At 21.4% G+C, this 20201-nt stretch overlaps 1 protein-coding gene across 2 annotated transcripts in view; it reads left to right on the top strand.

Annotated features, from left to right (window-relative positions):
* The window catches only part of LOC122501916, a 173386-nt gene extending 154654 nt beyond the window's left edge, over positions 1-18732 (top strand). For both annotated transcript variants that reach the window (XM_043611701.1, XM_043611702.1), the window contains exons 4-8: positions 4458-4938; positions 11839-11966; positions 14836-14955; positions 15253-15400; positions 18464-18732. In XM_043611701.1, coding sequence (XP_043467636.1) covers positions 4458-4938; positions 11839-11966; positions 14836-14955; positions 15253-15400; positions 18464-18557 — 971 coding nt within the window. In that variant the 3' untranslated portion in view covers positions 18558-18732. The remainder of the gene's footprint in view (positions 1-4457; positions 4939-11838; positions 11967-14835; positions 14956-15252; positions 15401-18463) is intronic.
* The last annotated feature ends 1469 nt before the right edge of the window (positions 18733-20201 follow it).

Here is a 20201-nt window from a genome sequence, read left to right as displayed (position 1 = left end):
CTTTTTAAAGAATTAAAATTCCCTTTTTCTTCCCAAAATTTTAAAAATTAGACAAAAGAAAGAATAGTGAACATTTTTTCCTTTACGAAAAAAAAGTTTTACCCGAAACAGCGATAAGTTTCTCTAGAATAGCGAAAGTGTTATAACTGAAACTAGTTAAAAATTTTGCTAATATAGTCAAAATTGTAGCTTTTTCAGGTTTAATTTTTTTTCCCTGTTTCATTGCTGGAAAATTCTCATGGAAGTTTGAAAAATTCGCAGAGCAACCCCGATTAAAATTGAAAAATGGAGAACAAAAATAATTCCCGCTTTTGAATATAAGAAAAATGTACACTATATGCTTTTGAAAAGAGATGAAGATATGGATAAAAGGGGGTGATGGAGGCACATCTTACCGTGAAAACGGTCCCAAGACCGTTACGTCGGATGTTTGCTAAGAGAGCCGGTTTTTGCTTGAGACAGATTCGCAGAGAAGAACTTCGGAAATCGTTGAGCATGGAACTCCCGCGATCTCTCTGCAAAACTTCTTCTTCTTTCTTTCTTTCTTTCTTTCTTTCTTTATTCTTCTTATTCTTCTTTCTTCTTCATCTCTTTTCGATGTCGAGGATGATGCGGTCGATGTATTCTTTTTTATCACCTCCTTTATGGAGATAAATTGTCACTTGCTTTATTTATGACTTTTTTATCTAGACTTTGAAAATGCGCTGGAATTATTTTAAATTGGAAAAATGCATAATACATATTCTGTTCATAGAAAAATTATTTATTTACCTCAAGGCTAAAATATAAGTTATATGTTTTTTTCACAGAAAACAAGTTCTTTTCATTTTCAATAAATATATAATATATTGTTATTCCGATTCTAATATTTGCTTTTTTTGTTAAAACAGTTTTGTTTTGTTTTGTTTTTTTTTATTCTGTTTTTCTCTCTCTCTCTCATTCTTGGAAACAATAATTTTTGTTTGAAAAGAGATACTCCGATAAACCTCTTCTTGAATTTTATTACTATTAAAAGTACAAGAAACTTCCATTAACTTTCTCATGGGCGCCCAGTGGAATTCAATGAGCGAAATTCTATGATTGTAAGTTCAAGGGGGAAAAAAAATTATCGTCTGAAGAAATTGCCATAGATTTTGTTTCGAATGGAGAGAAAATATTTGCTTTTCATGTGAAAATTTTTCTTGCATTGCAAGAGGGAATTTTTAAATACGAAATTGTTAATAAAATTTATACACATTTGTGCGGAGAAAAGTTTCTGTACCTACATAGTGACCTCGTTGGAATTTTCATATATAGAATTTCTCCGATTGCAAATTCCATACAATATTAGCGTGAATATTTTAAATCAATTTACAATTATTTTATATTTTAAAAATATTGATACTGTAACTTTTTCAAAATTACTTTCATCATTTTAACTAATTTCAAAAAAATTATAAAAATTTTTCAAAAAAATTAATTTCTTCTTCAGAAATTTTAAATTTAAATCTTTTGCAATTCAATAACTTATAAAAATATTGTTATAAAACATGCGGATATCGATAACTCCGAGTGATCGTTTTCTTCATGTTTTATAATAATTAAAGATAATTTTCATCATTTCAATTCAATTACTGTCTTCTAGAATTTTTCACTAAAATTCTTCTTTAAATTAATTATTTTTAATAATTTATGAAAAAGTTCTTTCAAAATTTTCAAATCCATTTGTTTACAATTCTATTTTACGAGGTTTCGATTATTCGGAAATTCTTCCATTAATTGAATTAAAGTTTATGAAAAAAAAATATTATCTTTAAAATTTGTAATTAAATATTTGTTCAAAATTCGAATTTTCTAAAATTTAAAATAATAGAAATTCTGCAAAGAAATTTATCCAAATTTTCAAGAATAATTAAAGCGAATTCTGATATTTCATTAGCATAATTGCATTGAAAATAATTGAATTCTTATATTTAAAATATCTAAAATTCTGACAAGAAATTTATTAAAAAAATTTAATAATAATAATAATAATTGAATTCTTTTGAGAAATTTTTTTGAAAAAATAATTCACATTCTGACAAGCAATTTATTAAAAATTTGAAGAATAATTGCATTCTCTTGGAGAAATAATATTATTGAAAATAACTGAATTGACGCGAAAAATTAAAAATAATTGAAATTCTGACAAGAATTTTACCAAAATATTTAAGAATAATTAAATTATTTTAAACATTTTTATTGAAATAATTGAATTCAAGCGAAAAATTAAAAATAATTGAAATTCTGACAAGAATTTTACCAAAATATTTAAGAATAATTGAATTATTTTAAACATTTTTATTGAAATAATTGAATTCAAGCGAAAAATTAAAAATAATTGAAATTCTGAAATGAAATTTTAGCAGAATTGTTAAGAACAATTAAATTCTGATATTTTATTAACATTGCATTATAAAAATAATTGAATTCATGCAAAGAATTTAAAATAATTAAAATTGTAACAAGTAATTTAACCAAAATTTTAAGAATTATTGAATTTTTTCAGAAATTAAAAAAAAAAATAATTGAAATTCTGATAAGAAATTTATTCAAATTTTTAGGAACAATTGAGTTCTTTACAGAAATTTTATGGAAAATAATTGAATTCCTTCAAAAAATTTAAAATAATTGAAATTCTACAAAGAAAATTAAAATATTTAAGAATAATTGTAATCTTCTAAAAAATGTTATTTAAATAACTGAATTCATGCGAAAAATTCAAACTAATTGAAATTCTACAATGAAATTTATCAAAATTTTTAAGAATAATAATTGAATTGTGATATTTTATTAAAATTGAATTGAAAATAATTGAATTCTTGCAAAGAATTAAATAATTTAATAAAAAATTCAATTATACTTTTCCAAAACAATTAATTCTACAGAATTGTTAGTTAAAAGTATGAAAAATTCAGATTTTCAATTATTTTAATTTGAAACAGTTTCAAAATTCAAATATAATCTAAAATGTTTATTGAAATTCATTTTTAAATAAATTTTTATTGGAAAATTCTACGAGAATTCAATATTATTTAAATTACAAAAAAAAAATAATTTATTGAATAATTGAATGTTTCTTAAAATTGAATTGTCATAAAGAATTTTATGAACAAATTTTTTAAATAATTGAATTCTTTTGACGAATTTTAAATTTTTAATAAAATTTTTAAGAATAATTACATAAAAAATTTTATTATTTAGGAAAATTATTGAATTCTTGTATAGAATTTTTATTAAAATTTTTAAAAGTAATTGAATTCCTAAGAAGCATTTCATTATTTGGCAAAATAATTGAATTCTTGCGAGGAATTTTATTCAAATTTTTCTAAATAATTGAATTTTCGTGAAAAATTTTATTGCTTGTGAAATTAACTGAATTCTTGCAAAAAATTCTATAAGAAGTTATTAAATTCTTGAGAAGCATTTTAGTATTTACGAAAATAGTTATATTCTTGTGTAGAATTTTATTTAATTTTTTTTAAATAATTTAATTCTTGTGTACAATTTTATTAAAATTTTTAAAAGTACATTGAATTCCTGAGAAGCATTTTAATATTTATGAAAATAATTGTATTCTTGTGTCGAATTTTATCGAATTTTTTTTAAATAATTGAATTCTCGTGAAACATTTTATAATTATTTTGGGAAAATAATTGAATTCTTGTGAAAAATTTTATTCAATTTTTTAAAACTAATTAAATTATTGAGAAGCATTTTAGTATTTATGAAAATAATTGAATTCTTGTGAAAAATTTTATTAAAATTTTTTATGAAATAATTGAATTCTTTTTGAAAATTTTTGAAAATAATTGAATTTCGGAGAATAATTTTGTTATTTATAAAGATAATTGAAATTTTGACTAGAATTTAAAAAAATTTTTAAATATAATTGAATTTCTGTGAAGAATTTTATTACTTTTGATTTTTTGAAAATAATTGAAGTTCATTTGTGAATTTTCCAAAATTTAATTGCTTTTTGTGTTTTTAACTAAAATTCTTCTATAAATCCATTATTTTTAATAATTAATTAAATATATATTTAAAAAATGTAACTAATTTCAGAAGAATTTGAATTATTAAAATTTGTCGAAATTCTAATTTTTTAAAAATTTTCAATTAAATTCATTCAAAATTAAAATTTGATAAAATTTGAAATTGAAACCTTCTGAAGTTCATCTATTTATGAAAATAATTGTAAACGCAACTCTTTTAAAATTCAATTAATTTTGAAAAATTCCTCCGGAAAAGTGTAAAAAATCCTGAATGATTACAAAAAAAGAAAAGAAATATAGCTGCAAGAAAATTATCGATAATTTAGTACGAAATTGAGATGCAAAGGAAACTTTTTTCTCCGCTGTTACCATCTCCTTCCGGTGATGGATCAACGCACCATGATTCTGTTTATACTCAAAGAAATATTATACTTTTGATTTCAGAACCACAAAAGCTGCAAATAATTCAACAATACTTGAGGTCGTCGGGAAGGAATGTGACGACAAGTGAGAATTTCACCTCCTTCACTTCCGGCATGGAGCACCTAATGGACGAGCAGAATGTGTCGACCGACGTGGTGCCTACACTCCCTGTAGGTGTGCTTTTAAACGCAAGCCTCCCGTTTCCGGAGGCAAACGAAGAGCCAACGGAAACGGAAACCGAAGTCTATTCTACCACTGCCAGCAGTACTACTAGTACTACAATTACTACAATTACTACAACTACTGCAAATATTGCGTTGCCAGATTTAAATTCCACGAGGCACTGTGACGATTGTTTCGAAGGCGAGGTGTGCGTTGCACTCGTCGGCGAGGAAGTGCCCATTTGCAGAACTGGACCGGATCCTCTGGACCCCACTGGCTGCTCGGGTCTTTGTTTAATCAATAAACAAAAGTGCCATCGATTAGATGTCGACGCCTTCAGGTGAGAACTTCCACTCATGTCAATATTGTAATTTCACTTCGATCCGAAGACATGTGAGGGGCATTATTTATTTATTTTTGGAATTTATACCGCAGTGGCATGACGTAAAGTCAATATTTTTTCTCTCTACAATTTAGCAAAAAAGAAATCCATTGTTCTAAAATAAAATTTCCGTTTTTAATTGTCTCGTGCTATTGTTTCGCTTTGATTTTCTTTTTCTTCTTTTTATTAATTGATCGAATGAGAGAAAATCATTTCAACTCAATTCAAAGGAATGTTAATAACAATTTTTCAAAAACTAACTTCTTCCTCGAAATTTAATAACTTATAAAAATATTGTTATTAAGGGGAGGTTCCCATTGCGGGAGTCAAAAAAATTGATTTCTTTTTTATTGTATTTTTTTAAAGCTATATATATGTAGAATATGTGTGTATAGCGATTTTTTGATCCGAAGAATATTTTCGTTTTTATGAAGTCTTGAACTCACCGCCGTCCCGAGCACTGAGTAACAAATGTCAGGCAAATCGAATCAATTTTTAAAAATTTTGCAAATCTGACCTCAGAATCGTAAAGAGCGACCCTAAATACCTATAGATATTTATCATATACGCAAATTGAACAAAGAATTGCAAAGAATACAATTATTGCACAAAAATGTTTCTCAAACCTTAAACGCGTTTTTCTCGAAACAAGATTTTAAAACTGGTGGGCATCGTAGCGTCTAAACTATTTAATCAATCAACTTCGGGTTTGCGGATAATTAAAGGTAACTAAATTCTACTGGGGTTATACCTATAATATAATAAAATTGTTAACAATAGAGATTTTTACAAGAGATCAAATATGTAAAAATAATGCGAAAACGCAGTTTTTTTAAAAATGTGTCCGCCATTTTGTCATTTTATTAACTTTTTAACTATTTTATAGGTATAACCTATTCTTTAGGATGTCACCTTTATAAAAAATTTTGAGTTTTTGTTTTAGACTAAAAATTGCGCAGTGTAGAATGCCCACCGTTTTCCCTATTTAAAAAAACATTATTTTCTAGATGCGCCATATTGGCCGCCATTTTGCATTTTTTTGAAAATGAAATATATATTTTAAAAGTTCAAGAATGTATCTTTATTTAGAAAAAAAAATTACATCGCTAAGTCATAGCCGTTCCTCGCAAAAAATTGTCAAAGTTTGTGTTTATTTTGGCCCCCGCAATGAGAACCTCCCCTTAAACATAAAGATACCGATCACTCCGAGTGAGATATTTTAATATTTTATTATCAAAATTGCATTGAAAATAATTGAATTCTTGTAAACAATTTGAAATTACTAAAATGCTGACAAGAAATTTATAAAAAAATTTTAATAATAATTGAATAATTGAATTTTATGAAAAAAAATTCTTAAAATTCTGACAAGCAATCAAAATTTTTAAGAATAATTAAATTCTGCTTTTTTATTAAAATTGCATGGAAAATAATTGAATTCATGAGAAAATTTTAAAATAATTGAAATTACAACAAGTAATTTAAAGGTAAAGAAAAGTAATTTAAATTTATAAATTATTTGAAAAAGTATTGGATTTTTTTTGGAGAAATTTTATTGAAAAGATAATTGAAATTCTGATAAGAAATTTATTCAAATTTTCAGAAACAATTGAATAAAAATTTCTCAAAAAACTAACTTCTTCAAAAATTTTAAATTCAAATCTTTTGAAATTAAATAACTGATAAGAATATAAGATATAATAATTATTATTTTCTAAAATTTTTATCTAAGATTCTTCTTTAAATCAATCATTTTTAATAATTTTTGAAAAATTTCTATGATAATTTCCAAATCATTTGTAAACAAATGTTTACAATACAGTTTTATGAAATTTCATCGATTATTCAAAAACTCTATTAGAAAAAAGAAACTTAAAACAATTTCAAAAAGATTTAAATTAAAGTTTATCAAAAAAAAAATGTTCTTTAAAACTTCTAATTAAATGCAATGAAAATTCAAATTTTCTGAAATTAAAAATAATAGAAATTTTACAAAGAAATTTATCAACATTTATATGAATAATTGAAATGAATTTTAATATTTTATTATCAAAATTGCATTGAAAATAATTGAATTCTAGCCAAAGAATTTCAAATAACTATAAAATTTTGTCAAAAAATTTTAAAAAGATTTTAATTATAATTGAATTTTGTTGAGAAATTTTATTGAAAAAATAATTGAAACTCTGACAAGCAATTCTGATATTTTATTAAAATTGCTTTAAAAATAATTCAATTCTTGCAAAGAATTTAAAATAATTGAAATTCTAACAAATAAATTTAAATAAAAATTTTTCATTTAAATAATTGAAAACAACAACTAATTAAATTTTTTTGGAGAAATTTTACTGAAAATATAATTGAAATTCTGATAAGAAATTTATTCAAATTTTTAGAAACAATTGAATTCTTTCGAGAATTTTTATGGAAAATAATTGAATTCCTTCCTAAAATTCAAAATAATTGAAATTCTGCAATGAAATTTATCAAAATATTCAAAAATAATTGAATTCTTAGGAAAAATTTTATTGAAATAACTGAATTCATGCATAAATTTCAAAATAATTGAAATTCTACAGTTAAATTTATCAAAATTTTTAAGAATAATTACAGGTATTCTGATTTTTTATTAAAATTGCATTGAAAATAATTGAATTCTTCCAAAAAATTAAATATAATTTTAAAAAAATTCAATTACACTTTTGTAAAAAAAATTCATTCTACAAAATTGTTAGTTGAAAGTATAAAAAATTCAAGTTTTCAAAGATTTTAATTTCAATTTTTTTTTTAATTGATCGAATGAGAGAAAATCATTACATTTAAATTCAAAAAAATGTTAATAATTTTTTTTTCAAAAAACTAACTTCTCCTTCAAAAATTTGAAATTCAATAACTTCAAAAAATATTGTTATAATAAAACATGAAGATATGGATCACTCCGAATCGAAGACTCAGAGTGCACCATATCTGCATGTTACTGTAGTTTCTTCAAAATTATTTTCCTCATTTCAATTTAATTATTATTTTCAATTCAATTTTACAAAAATTTGTTTATTTATTCGAAAATTCTTTAATTAAAAATATATTAGAAAATAAAAGCTTCAAATAATTTCAAAAAGAGTTGAATTAAAGTTTATCGGGAAAAAAAATGTTCTTTAAAATGTCTATTTAAATTCATTAAAAATTCAAATTTTCTAAAATTTAAAAGAATAGAAATTCGGCAAAGAAATTTATAAAAATTCTCAAGAATAATTGAATTGTGATATTTTATAAAAATTGCATTGAAAAGAATTGAATTTTTGAAACAAATTTTAAATAATTGAGATTTTAACAATTTAACAAAAATTTTAAGAATTATTAAATTGTTTTGAGAAATTTTATTTGAAAAATGAATTGAAATTATGACAAGAGAAGTATCAGAATTTTTAGGAATAATTGAATTCTTTTCAAGAATTTAATGGAATATAATTGAATTCTTTTCAAGAATTTAATGGAATATAATTGAATTCTTTTCAAAAATTCAAAATAATTGAAATTCTGACAAGAAATTTATCAAAATATTTAAGAATAATTTAATTCTTCTGAAAAATGTAATTTCGCTTTGATTTTGTTTTTCTTTTTTTTTAAATTGATTGTAATTAGTCCGCACTGATTGGAATTACAATTTACAAGCAATGTAGAAAAGATTTCAATCAGTGTACACAGAGAGATGTTGATTGAAATTTGTCCTATTTTTATTGTAAAGAATTTAGAGACGCAAATTAATCCTTTGGGAAATCGGAAAAAATTTTTTAGAGAAAGTACATTTTTTCATTGCACTTTGCGCAGATGCTTCGAAAAGTTATAGTCATCTAAAGAGGCCTTGAAACGTCTTCGTCATTGAAAATTACGTTCTTTATGAACCTTGAAAGTGGGTGAAGTTCACAAAGTTTATGATCGTCGGTTAAATAAAATTTATATTTTTCACAATAAGAAATATTTTTGAATAAAAAAATTTAGTTCTTTTCTTTCATAATGTTTTGCTTAGAAATTGTGGATCAAGAAAGTTTGGAAAAATTGTTTTTCTATACTAAAGCTTATAAAACTTATTTTGCTTCGAATAAAAATGGACTTTAGTGAAGTTTTTAATGTTTATTATTTTATTTATTAAATTTATAAAAAAATGTTTTTTAAGAAAATTCTCATAAATTTTAAATTTATATTTTATTTACAAATTTTCTCGATTATTTACTAGAAAAAGAAAAATTTGCAAATAACCTTTATTTTCTCAAAATTCCTCAAAAGAATTCAATTAATTTTAGAAATTTTAATAAAATTCATAGAAATAAATCAATTATTTTGCAAAATATTAAATTTTTCACGAGAATTCAATTATTTAAAAAAAATTCTATAGAATTCTTCTCAAGAATTCAATTATTATCACAATCAATAAAATTTTTAAGAGAATTCAACTATTTAAAAAAAGGTGAATAAAGTTCCTCTCAAAAATTTAATTATTTTCATAAATAAAAAAATTCTTTTCAGGAATCCAATGAAATTCCGAAAATTTTATTGAAAATAACTGAATTGATACCAAAAATGAAAAATAATTGAAATTCTCTCAAAAAATTTATCAAAATTTTAAATAATAATTGAATTCTTTTGAGAAATTTTATTGAAAAAATAATTGTAATTCTGTAAAGAAATTTAGTAAAATATTGAAAGAAGAATAATTGAATTTTTCTAAAAAATTTTATTGAAAAAATTGAATTCATGTGAAAAATTCAAAATAATTAAAATTCTACAGCGAAAATTATCAGAATAATTCAATTCTCATATTTTATTAAAATTGCTTTGAAAATAATTCAATTCTTGCAAAGAATTTAAAATAATTAAAATTCTAACAAATAAATTTAAATAAAAATTTTTCATTTAAATAAATTTCTTCGCTAGAATTCAATTATTTTCAATGTAATTTTATTAAAATTTCTCGAAAGAATTCAATTATTTATATGAATAAAAAAAATTCTTTCCAAAATTCAATTATTTTGATAACAATGAAATTTTTCGCAGAAATTCAATTACATTTATAAAAAAAAAATTAAAAGTAATATAATTCTCCAGCTGAAAAATTTCCTTTCAAATTTTCCCCACGAAAATATATATCCACCTTGTGGAGATTGCAAAAATCCGCAAACAAATTTTTCCATCTTTTATAAACCATTAGAGACATTCGAAAACAGATATCAAATTTAAATTCCAAATGGCCGAGGGGATCATGCAATTTTCCATATTATTTTTAAAAAGATTTTCTTTTACATAATTCATGTAATAATAAAAATATCAAAAAAATCCGTTCGCGAAATCCATGAAAGAAATTTTTTAAAAACTCCAGGCGAATACAATTTTTCACGCAGCTCACATTTAATTAAATTTGCAAAAAAGGAAAAAATCCATCAATGTGGCATATATTAAAAAATTTGTTTACTCGAAAAATTTTCAAAGCTGTTTTTTTTCTTTTTCAATGTTTTTTTCTTTTTCAATGTTTTTTTTCTTTTTCAATGTTTTTTTTCTTTTTCAATGTTTTTTTTCTTTTTCAATGTGTTTTTTCTTTTTCAATGTTTTTTTTTCAATGTTTTTTTTTTCTTTTTCAATGTTTTTTTTCGAATATAATTTTCCACCTCACATTTAATTAAATTTGCAAAAAAGGAAAAAAATTAATAACTAATTAAATAATAATAACTAATTAAATAATAAAATTAATTAATTTAATAATATATTAAAAAATTTATTTACTCGAAAAATTTACAAAACTTTTTTTTTCTTTTTCAATGTTTTTTTTCTTTTAAATGTTTTTTTTTTTCTTTTTCAATGTTTTTTCTTTTTCAATGTTTTTTTCCTTTTACAATGTTTTTTGTTCTTTTTCAATGTTTTTTTTTTTGAATATAATTTTCCACCTCACATTTAATTAAATTTGCAAAAAAGGAAAAAAATTCATAACTAGTATATATAAAAAAATTTATTTACTCGAAAAATTTACAAAACTGTTTTTCTTTCTTTTTCAATGTTTCTTTTTTCTTCTTCTTCAATTATGCGCATAAATGCTGTTTAATATTTATTAGGTAATACAGCCCTTTGTCTCCTCATTGTAAAAACAGTTTTTATTGTGCATCTGTTTTCCGTGCAATAAAGAATAACCACAAACTGTATATAATAGTTAGTCGTTTTCTGCCACAATAATTCTCTGGCCAGAGAGAGAGATGATCACCAGTCTTAATGCGCGGTTAGAACAACTCTCTCGCTAACTTGAAGTACTTACAAAAGTACTGCGAGAAAATACAATATAATTTTTATGTATACCTTTTTGCCTTCATTATAAAGTAGGCTTTGTGCAAATATTCATATACCGGACTTGAATATATATATTGTTTAATATTCTTTTCATCAAATTTAAGGGGATGACTTGTGCTTCACTTTAACTATCTCTATGCTTGTAGCCATAATGTGAAAAATGTATAGGACTTTTCTTCACTTTATATGAAGAGTACTTTTCCACTCCGCTAGTACTTTTATCAAAAGACGAGTTTTAATTTAATCTAATAATTGTTAACAACTAAATATGATTGACAGCAATATAGAGTTTTTGTATTCAATCCGTTTTTAAATCTATAAATAGGTAAATTAAAATGCCACTTATTTTCTTGAATACTTTTTCAAATACTTTTATTCTCGTAAGTATACTTGCGAGAAAAAGTACAAGATGTAAATTGTTTTTATTTTATTTGTTATGTACTGTTTTTTTTTTTTTTTTTTATTTTTTAAAAATTTTTTTTATTTTTATTTTCATTTTTATTTAATTTTTTTTTCTTTTTATTGCAGATGTATGGATCTTGAACACTACTGTTTGGATGACGAGTGGACGTGTAAAAACACTCTCTGTATCCCTTTAGTGAAGCATTGCGATGGTACAATGAATTGCTATGACCATTCTGATGAATACAATTGCGGTGAGTTAGCGATAATCTGCATTATATGTTTCTTTTATAAGTTTCTCATTTCTCTTTGTTGCCTAACAGTATCTACCTGTTTTTACATTTTTTTTATTGTGCTCACAAAAGAAAACTTTATTCTTCAATTACATCTATGTGGCATCTATAAAGTTTTCCTTTTTTTGTATAAGAAAAAAAATTTAATGATAATTAATATTGACCAGGAAATGCTACGAGAGCGAAACGCGGTATTCAATTAATCATTATAAGGCAAATTATAAAAAAAGTTTTATTTACTAAATTTCAACTTCATTTTTTGAATAAGTTCAGATTCGTAATTTGAAAAAGGAGACTTATTAACTAATTAACTATTATTTATTTATGAAATTAATGAAATTTTTTGAGGATTCTATACTTAGAATGTTAAAACTGTATTGAGAATATTTGAATTTTTTTAATAATTTTATTAAAAGATTTAAATTAAATATTAAAAGATTTAATTCGTTGGAGAAATTTTGACTTATAATATAAACAATTATTATTATTATTATTAATATTAATATTATTATTATTATTATTAATTAATATTATTATTAATTAAGAGAAGATCTATTTATCTGACAATGAATCATTATTATTAATTATATTCGAAACTATCAAATTCTTCGGAACAATTCAATTATTTTCTTATAAATTCAATTTTTTTTAAACTTCTATAATAAAATTCTTCTGCAGGAATTACATTATCTTTACAAATAAAAAAATTCTTCTCAAATAATTCAATTATTTTCGTGAACAATAAAATTCTTTGTTGAAATTCAATTATTTCTAATACAAATTAAAAAATTTTTCACGAAAAAATTGTATTATTTTTAAAAATAATAAAAATTCTTTAAAAAAATTAAATTATTTCTAACATTTTTGGAAAAAATTCAATTATTTTTCAAAATAATGAAATTCTTGAAAAGAAATTCAATTTTTTTAATAAAATTTTTTCTAAATAGATAATTTCATTGTTTTCAGGAATTTCAATAAAATTCTTCAAAAAAAAATTCAACTGCAAGAATTTAAGAATAAATATAAATAAAAAATTATTCGCAGAAATTCGATTATTTTCCATACAATTTTTCTAACATTTTTGGAAAAAATTCAATTATTTTTCAAAATAATCAAATTCTTGAAACGAAATTCAATTATTTTCAATTAAATTTTATCTAAAGAATTTAATTGTTTTCAAGAATTTCAATAAAATTCTTCAAAAAAAATTCAATTGCAAGAATTTAATTTTATAAATAAAAAATTATTCGCAGAAATTCAATTATTTTCATGAATAATAAAATTTTTTGTAGAAATTCAATTTTTTGTAAAAAAAAAACGTAAAAAATTTTCTCGAATGAATTCTATTATTTTTATTAATAATGAAAATTCTTCTAAAAAATTCTATTATTTTCCATACAATTTTTCTATCATTTTTAGAAATATTTCAATTATTTTTCAAAATAATGAAATTCTTAAAATGTAATTCAATTATTTTCAATCAAATTTTTTCTATAGAATTTCATTGTTTTCATAGAATTTCAATAAAATTCTTCAAAGAAAAAAATTCAATTGCAAGAATTTAATTATCTTTATAAATAAAAAGTTCTTCGCAGAAATTCAATTATTTTCATGAATAATAAAATTTGTAGAAGAAAAACTCATTTTTTTTTTTTGTAATAAAAATTTAAAAATTTTCTCGAAAGAATTTTATTATTTTTATTTTTAATAAAAATTCAATTATTTTACATACAATTTTTCTAATAATTTTGGAAAAAATTCAATTATTTTTCAAAATAATGAAATTCTTTTTTCTTAATAAGATTTTAATAAAATTTTTTTTAAATACATAATTTCATTGTTTTCAAGAATTTCAATAAAGTTTTTCAAAAAAATTTAATTTCTTTCAAAAATTATTTAATAGAATTCTTTGCAAAAATTCAAAAATTCAATCCAAACTTTAAAATAATTTTCTCTGTAGTATTCAATTATTTTAAAAAATTAAAAAAAAATTTTTGCAAGAAAGAGTTTATTTTTATAAATAATAAAATTCTTAGCAAGAACTCAAATTTTTCATGAATTATAAAATTCTTTGCAGGAATCTAATTATTTTATTATTTTGAATACAACTTTAATAAAATTTCTCGAAAAAATTCAATTATTATTTAAAACTATAAAATTCTTTAAAAGAGACCAATTATTTTTAAATTCAATAAAATTTTTCAAAAGGATTCAATTATTTCAAAAATTTTAAATAAATTTCTTCTAAAGAATTGAATTTTGAATAAAATTTTTTTTTCTATTATTTTGATTTTTGAATATAATTATTTTTCAATTTATTTTTAGAATTCAATTATATTTAAAACTGTTGATAGAATTTTTTGCATGAATTCAATTATTTTCTAAAGTTTTAATAAAATTCTTCTTAACAATTCAAATATTTTTAAAATTTTGAATAAACAACTTCATAGAAATTCAATTCTTTTGCAATAGAATAAAATTAAAAATTTTTTTTTTTTTTGCAAAACAAGAACAATCGAAATTTCCTAAACTTTAATGTTTAATAAAAATTTGAACAAATATTTTCTTATTTTTCATATTAGAATTCGAAAAAAATGTTTTCAAACAAAAAAATTTGCTATAACACTGAAATATTAGCAATTTTCTCCCCGACAAAAACCGTTCCTCAGAACAAACGTTCTCTGAGCAAAATAAAAACCAGTTCCAATTAAAAATCCCACATGTAAATGCAATCTGCGTTTTCGAAAAAACTTCGCCATTTTCTAGTCAGATTTGTAAAAGAAAAAACTGAATATTAATTCTAATAGGAATAATTAATTTTTTTTTCCAGAATGCAATCTAGAGACACACTTCCAGTGTGGGAACGAGACTTCCTGTCTTCCTTTAGATAAAAAATGCGATGGGAAGATAGATTGTTGGGACGCAACAGACGAGATAAACTGTACATTAGGTAATTAATATTCCTTTCTACACTTTTGCGATATTTTATTAATTAATAAAACTAGAGTCAAACAATCATTAATCGTTGTTTAAATAATAATTAGTCATGAATTTTATTGTTCTTTTCTAGTTGACTTGACACTTTTTTATTATTTAAGAAAAATGATTAATATATTTATATTATTTGCGATGATAATTTTTTTTTCATCGCAGTATTAAATTACCCAGCACGTATGGAGCAAATGAAAAAACACATGAAGCCTTGACTTATAAAATTTAACTGATAAAATGATTTATATTATTTTAGCATGTCCTTTGGAGAGTGAGTTCACATGTAACGATGGACAATGTATATTGAAGGCACGTTTCTGCGACGGATTGCGGGATTGCGTGGATGGATCTGATGAACCGCACGGATGCCAAGGTCGCTGTAATAAGCACGAATTTACATGCCAGTGAGTAAAACTAGTCACGTTTGCATAAATTCAATCGGATATTTTCAAATATCCCGCAAGTGAATCTTCAATTTTAAAACTATAGTTACATTTATCTCCTGCTTCTTTATAACAGGGTTGCCACGCTTTTCCTCATTTCAAATTCCCTGACTTTTCCAGGTTTTCCAGGTTAAAAAACGTCATTTTTCCAGGTTTTTAAAACTACATTTATAATTTACAAAATTTTATTTTCAATTTTAATTTAATGTTTAATTTTATTCTTAATTTTACCCAATTCCCTGACTTCCAGACAAAAACGACTTTTCAAAAATTTTAAATTCAATTACATATAAGAATATTATTATAAAACAAAAAGATATCGCTTTCTTCGTGTTTTATAATAATTAAAACTTGATACTATCATTATTTTATATTATAAAAATATTGTTACTGTAATTTCTTCAAAATTATTTTCATTTCAATTCAATTCTTCATTTCTAGAATTTTAAAATAAAATTCTTTTTTAAAACAATTATTTTTAATAATTTTTGAAAAAGTTCTTCTTTGAGAATTTTTAAATCCATTTGTTTACAATTTTCAATTTTACCCTAAACTTTCGATTATTCTAACATTCTTCAATTAAATAAATTAGAAATTAAGAACTTAAAATAATTAAAAAAAATTCCATTAAACTTTTTGAGAAAAATTAATTCTATAAATTTCCTTAAAAATCTTGTCAAGAATTTCATTATTTTTATAGATAATAAAAATTATTCGCAGGAATTCAATTATTCTCAAAAAAAATTTGAATAAAATTCTTCGAAATAATTCAATTATATTTTTAAAATTGATAAAATTCTCCGCAAGAATTCAATTATTTTCAAAATTGATAAAATTCTCCGCAAGAATTCAATTATTTTCAAAATTGATAAAATTCTTCGTAAATATTCAATTATTTTCAATATTAATTTTTACGTAATTTTGATTATTCTGACATTCTTCAATTAAATATATATTAGAAAATAAAAACTTGAAGAATTAAAGAAAAATTCAATTAAACTTTTTTAAAAAATAAATTCTACAGAATTGTTAATTAAAAGTATGAAAAGTTCATATTGCTTTCAATATTCAATAATAATCTAAAATTTAACTGAAATTAATTTTTAAATCAATATTTACTAGAAAAATTCACGAGAATTCAAATATTTAAATACAAATAAAATGCAAATAAATATTTTATTAAATAATTCAATGTTTCTTAAGATTGAATTTTTATAAGGACAATTTATAAAATTAATTTTTAAATAATTGAATTCTCTTGAGGAATTTTAATAAAATTTTGAAGAATAAATTTATTTTTCGGAAATCTTATTAAAATTTTATTAAAAATAAGTGAATTTCTCCAAAGAGAAAAGAGTTTTTGAAACTTTTTTTTTATAAGAGTTTTTGAAAATAATTGAAATTTTACCAAGAATTTTATTAAAGTTTTTGAAAATATTTGAATTTCGGAGAAAAATTTATAAAGATTATTGAAATTTTGACGAGAATTTTTGTAAATTGTTGAAGACAATTAAATTTCGGCGAAGAATTATATTATTTTTGAAAATAATTGAATTCTTGAGACGAATTTTATTATAATGTTCTATTTTAAATAATTGAATTTCTTTGATGAATTTTAATAAAATTTTTAAGAATAATTTCATTTTTCGAGGAATTTTATAAAAATTGTATTAAAAATAATTATTATGTCTGAGATGAGTTTTATTATTTATAAAAATAATGAAATGTTTGCGTAGAATTAAAAAATTTTTTTTAAATAATTGAATTCTTTTGAAAAATTTTATTAAAGTAGTAGATTTATTAAAAATCATTGAATTGAGAAAAGTTTTTGAAAATAATTGGAATTTTGCCATGAATTTTATTAAAATTGTTGGAAATAAGTAAAAATAATTGAATTTCTAAGAAGAATTTTACTAATTTGGAAAATAATTGAATTTCTGCAATCTTTTGTGATTGCTTCAAAATATTCAATTTCTTTTAGTGTTTTTAATTAAAATTCTTCTATAAATCCATTATCTTTAATAATCAATTAAAAATATATATTAAAAAATTTAATTAATTTCAGAAGAATTGGAATAATTAAAATTTCTCAAAAATTTACGTTCTTTAAGACGATTTCTAGTTAAATTCATTCATAATTGAAATTTTACAAAATTTCAAATTAAAATCTTTTGAAATTCATCTGTACTTATGAAAATTGTAAACGCAACTTTTTTAAAATTTAATTAATTTTGAAATATTTATGTAAAATTAGATTTCAAGAATAAACTTTAGAAAATACCGATTTTTCAGGATTTCGATCAAAATTCCCTGACTTTTCCAGGTTTTTTCAAGGTTTATAAAATTCCCTGACATTTCCAGGTTGCGTGGCAACCCTGTTATAAGCGATTTTTTACGATACAATAAAAAAAATATGCCCGTTAATTTTATTTCATTTTTTTCGAATCTAAAAATGTTTTCTAAATTAAAGAACATTTTTTCGAACAAGATAAAAATATGTAAATTTTTTTTCTTTCAAGTAAAGAATATCTAAACAGGTCGAAAAGTAAATTAATTAGCACTTTCTTAATCGTGGGCGTAACGAAATTAATCGATGACTTGTTGACATTCACATTGATTACATATTTTATTATTTACAAGTATAATTATGCAAATAAAAGTCTATGCGAGATGAGACTTTTTTTTGAACTCTTTGAATACGAATTTAGATTTGAATTTATTACAAGCGGTCTCCATGTGGTCATAAATCACATTGGCGGTATGAAATATTGTCGATAACGCGGCTAAAAAAAATTTTTTTTTCTTTAAGAAATGGCACAAAAATGCAGACTAGTTCTCGACCTGTTAAATATATTTCTTTTTACGAGATTCTTGCATGCTATGGAAATATTACTTTTTTTCTCTTATTTTCATAATTTCACTTTACACACACGTTATTTTTATAATAATAGCAATAATATGCTTTAAAACTTGCAATTTACAATTTTTTTTTTACTAATTCATTTACTCTTATTATGTTAACAGGAATGGCAGATGCATTACAAAGAATTTAAAATGCAACGGAATAGATGACTGTGGAGATGGAACAGACGAGCAATTGTGCCGAGATCGAACTTAGATATTTTTTTAAAACTGCATGAGTAAAAAAAAAATTTATAATCGTATTGTCACGATAAAAAACAGTATTTTAAATAGAGAAGCGCAAGTAATATAATTATTGTATAATATTGTATAGGAATATTAATTATATATAAAAAATGAATTACTTATTAATAAAAAGTTATTAATTATTATTCTTGTTGTTATTTATTTTAATTGAAATTCCTGGTAATTTCGACAAAATATTAAAAAAAACCTTTTTGAAACCTTTTGAATTTTAATTATTTCTAAAAATTACAACTGCAATTTTTCCAAAAGTCTTTTTTAGAATTTTTGAGTAAAATTATTCACAACATTAATAATTTTTAAAGAAAAAATAGTAGATTAATAATTTTTTGAAATAAACATTTAAATATTATGAATAATCTATTTCGGGAATTTTTAACTAGAATTCTATAAATTAATTATTTTTAATAATTTTAGGAAAGTTCTTCGAGTTTTTTTTATTTAAAAAAAAAAGTTAATTTTATATTCGTCTTCAATTATTTCTTAAAAATATTCAATCAAAATTAAAATTCAATTCAATATTACAAAATTTCGATTACTTGAAAGTTTTTAAATTAAATACCTAATAATAGATTTTCGAAAATTCAACTATTTTTCAAAAAATTTGAATTAGAATTTTTCAAAAAAATAAATTCTTGAAAATTTTCAAAAATTTTAATTTTAAAACATATCAAGTTTAATTATTTCTAAAAATTTCCTTCTTTCTCTTTCAATATTCAATTATTTTCTACAATTTTTAACTAAAATTCTCCACTAAATAAATTATTTTTCATAAATTTTAGAAAATTGTTCGAGAATTCAATTATTTTTATAAAAATTCAGAATTTTATTTTCAATAATTTTTATTTTCAGAATTAAAAATTGCAAATGTAATGAAGGTTTTTTTTTGGTTTTTGAAGTAAAAAAGATTATTTAAGGACAACTTAAAGTTTCCAAAATTGTTAATTTAATATTTTTTACAATTTTTACATTAAATTAATCAAAAGTTCAATAGTTTTTTTGAAAACAAATATTAAAGAACGTATTGTTATTTCTTTTAACTGTCATTTTATATAATTTCAATTAGAAACCTTTTAAAATTTAATTATTTCTTAAAAATCCTGTTATTATTCTTTTAAACAATTCTTATTAGAATTCAAAGATAATTACATTATTTAAATGCAAAAATTTGTGCAAAATTTAATTATTTTCGAAATTTGTAGTTACAATTCTTAAAAAAATGCAATAATATTTAAAAATAATTTTTTAAAGTGAGAAAATAAAATTTTTTGAAATATAAGATTTATTTTAATGAAATTTGAAGAAATTTCCTATTTTTTCAATTTTTTAAAATTATTTTCTGGAACTGAACTATAAAAAAAAAATTTTAATTGCAATTTTTTAAAAACCTCATTTTTTCTTAATTTTTAAAAAAATTTTCTAAAAATTCAATTATTTTTGTTTAATAAATATTTAAATACCTATTGTCATTTTTTTGACAATCAGCAATTAAAATTTAAAAATACTTTCAATGTAAAATCTTTTGAAATTTAATTAGTTCTAATATTTAAAACTGAAATTCTTCCAATTATTCTTGAAATATTTTCTGCAATTGTAG

This window comes from Leptopilina heterotoma, unplaced genomic scaffold, assembly GCF_015476425.1.
Source record: "Leptopilina heterotoma isolate Lh14 unplaced genomic scaffold, ASM1547642v1 Lhet_218, whole genome shotgun sequence".
NCBI classification, from domain to species: domain Eukaryota; kingdom Metazoa; phylum Arthropoda; class Insecta; order Hymenoptera; family Figitidae; genus Leptopilina; species Leptopilina heterotoma.
This window is presented reverse-complemented; position numbering and strand designations above follow the sequence as displayed.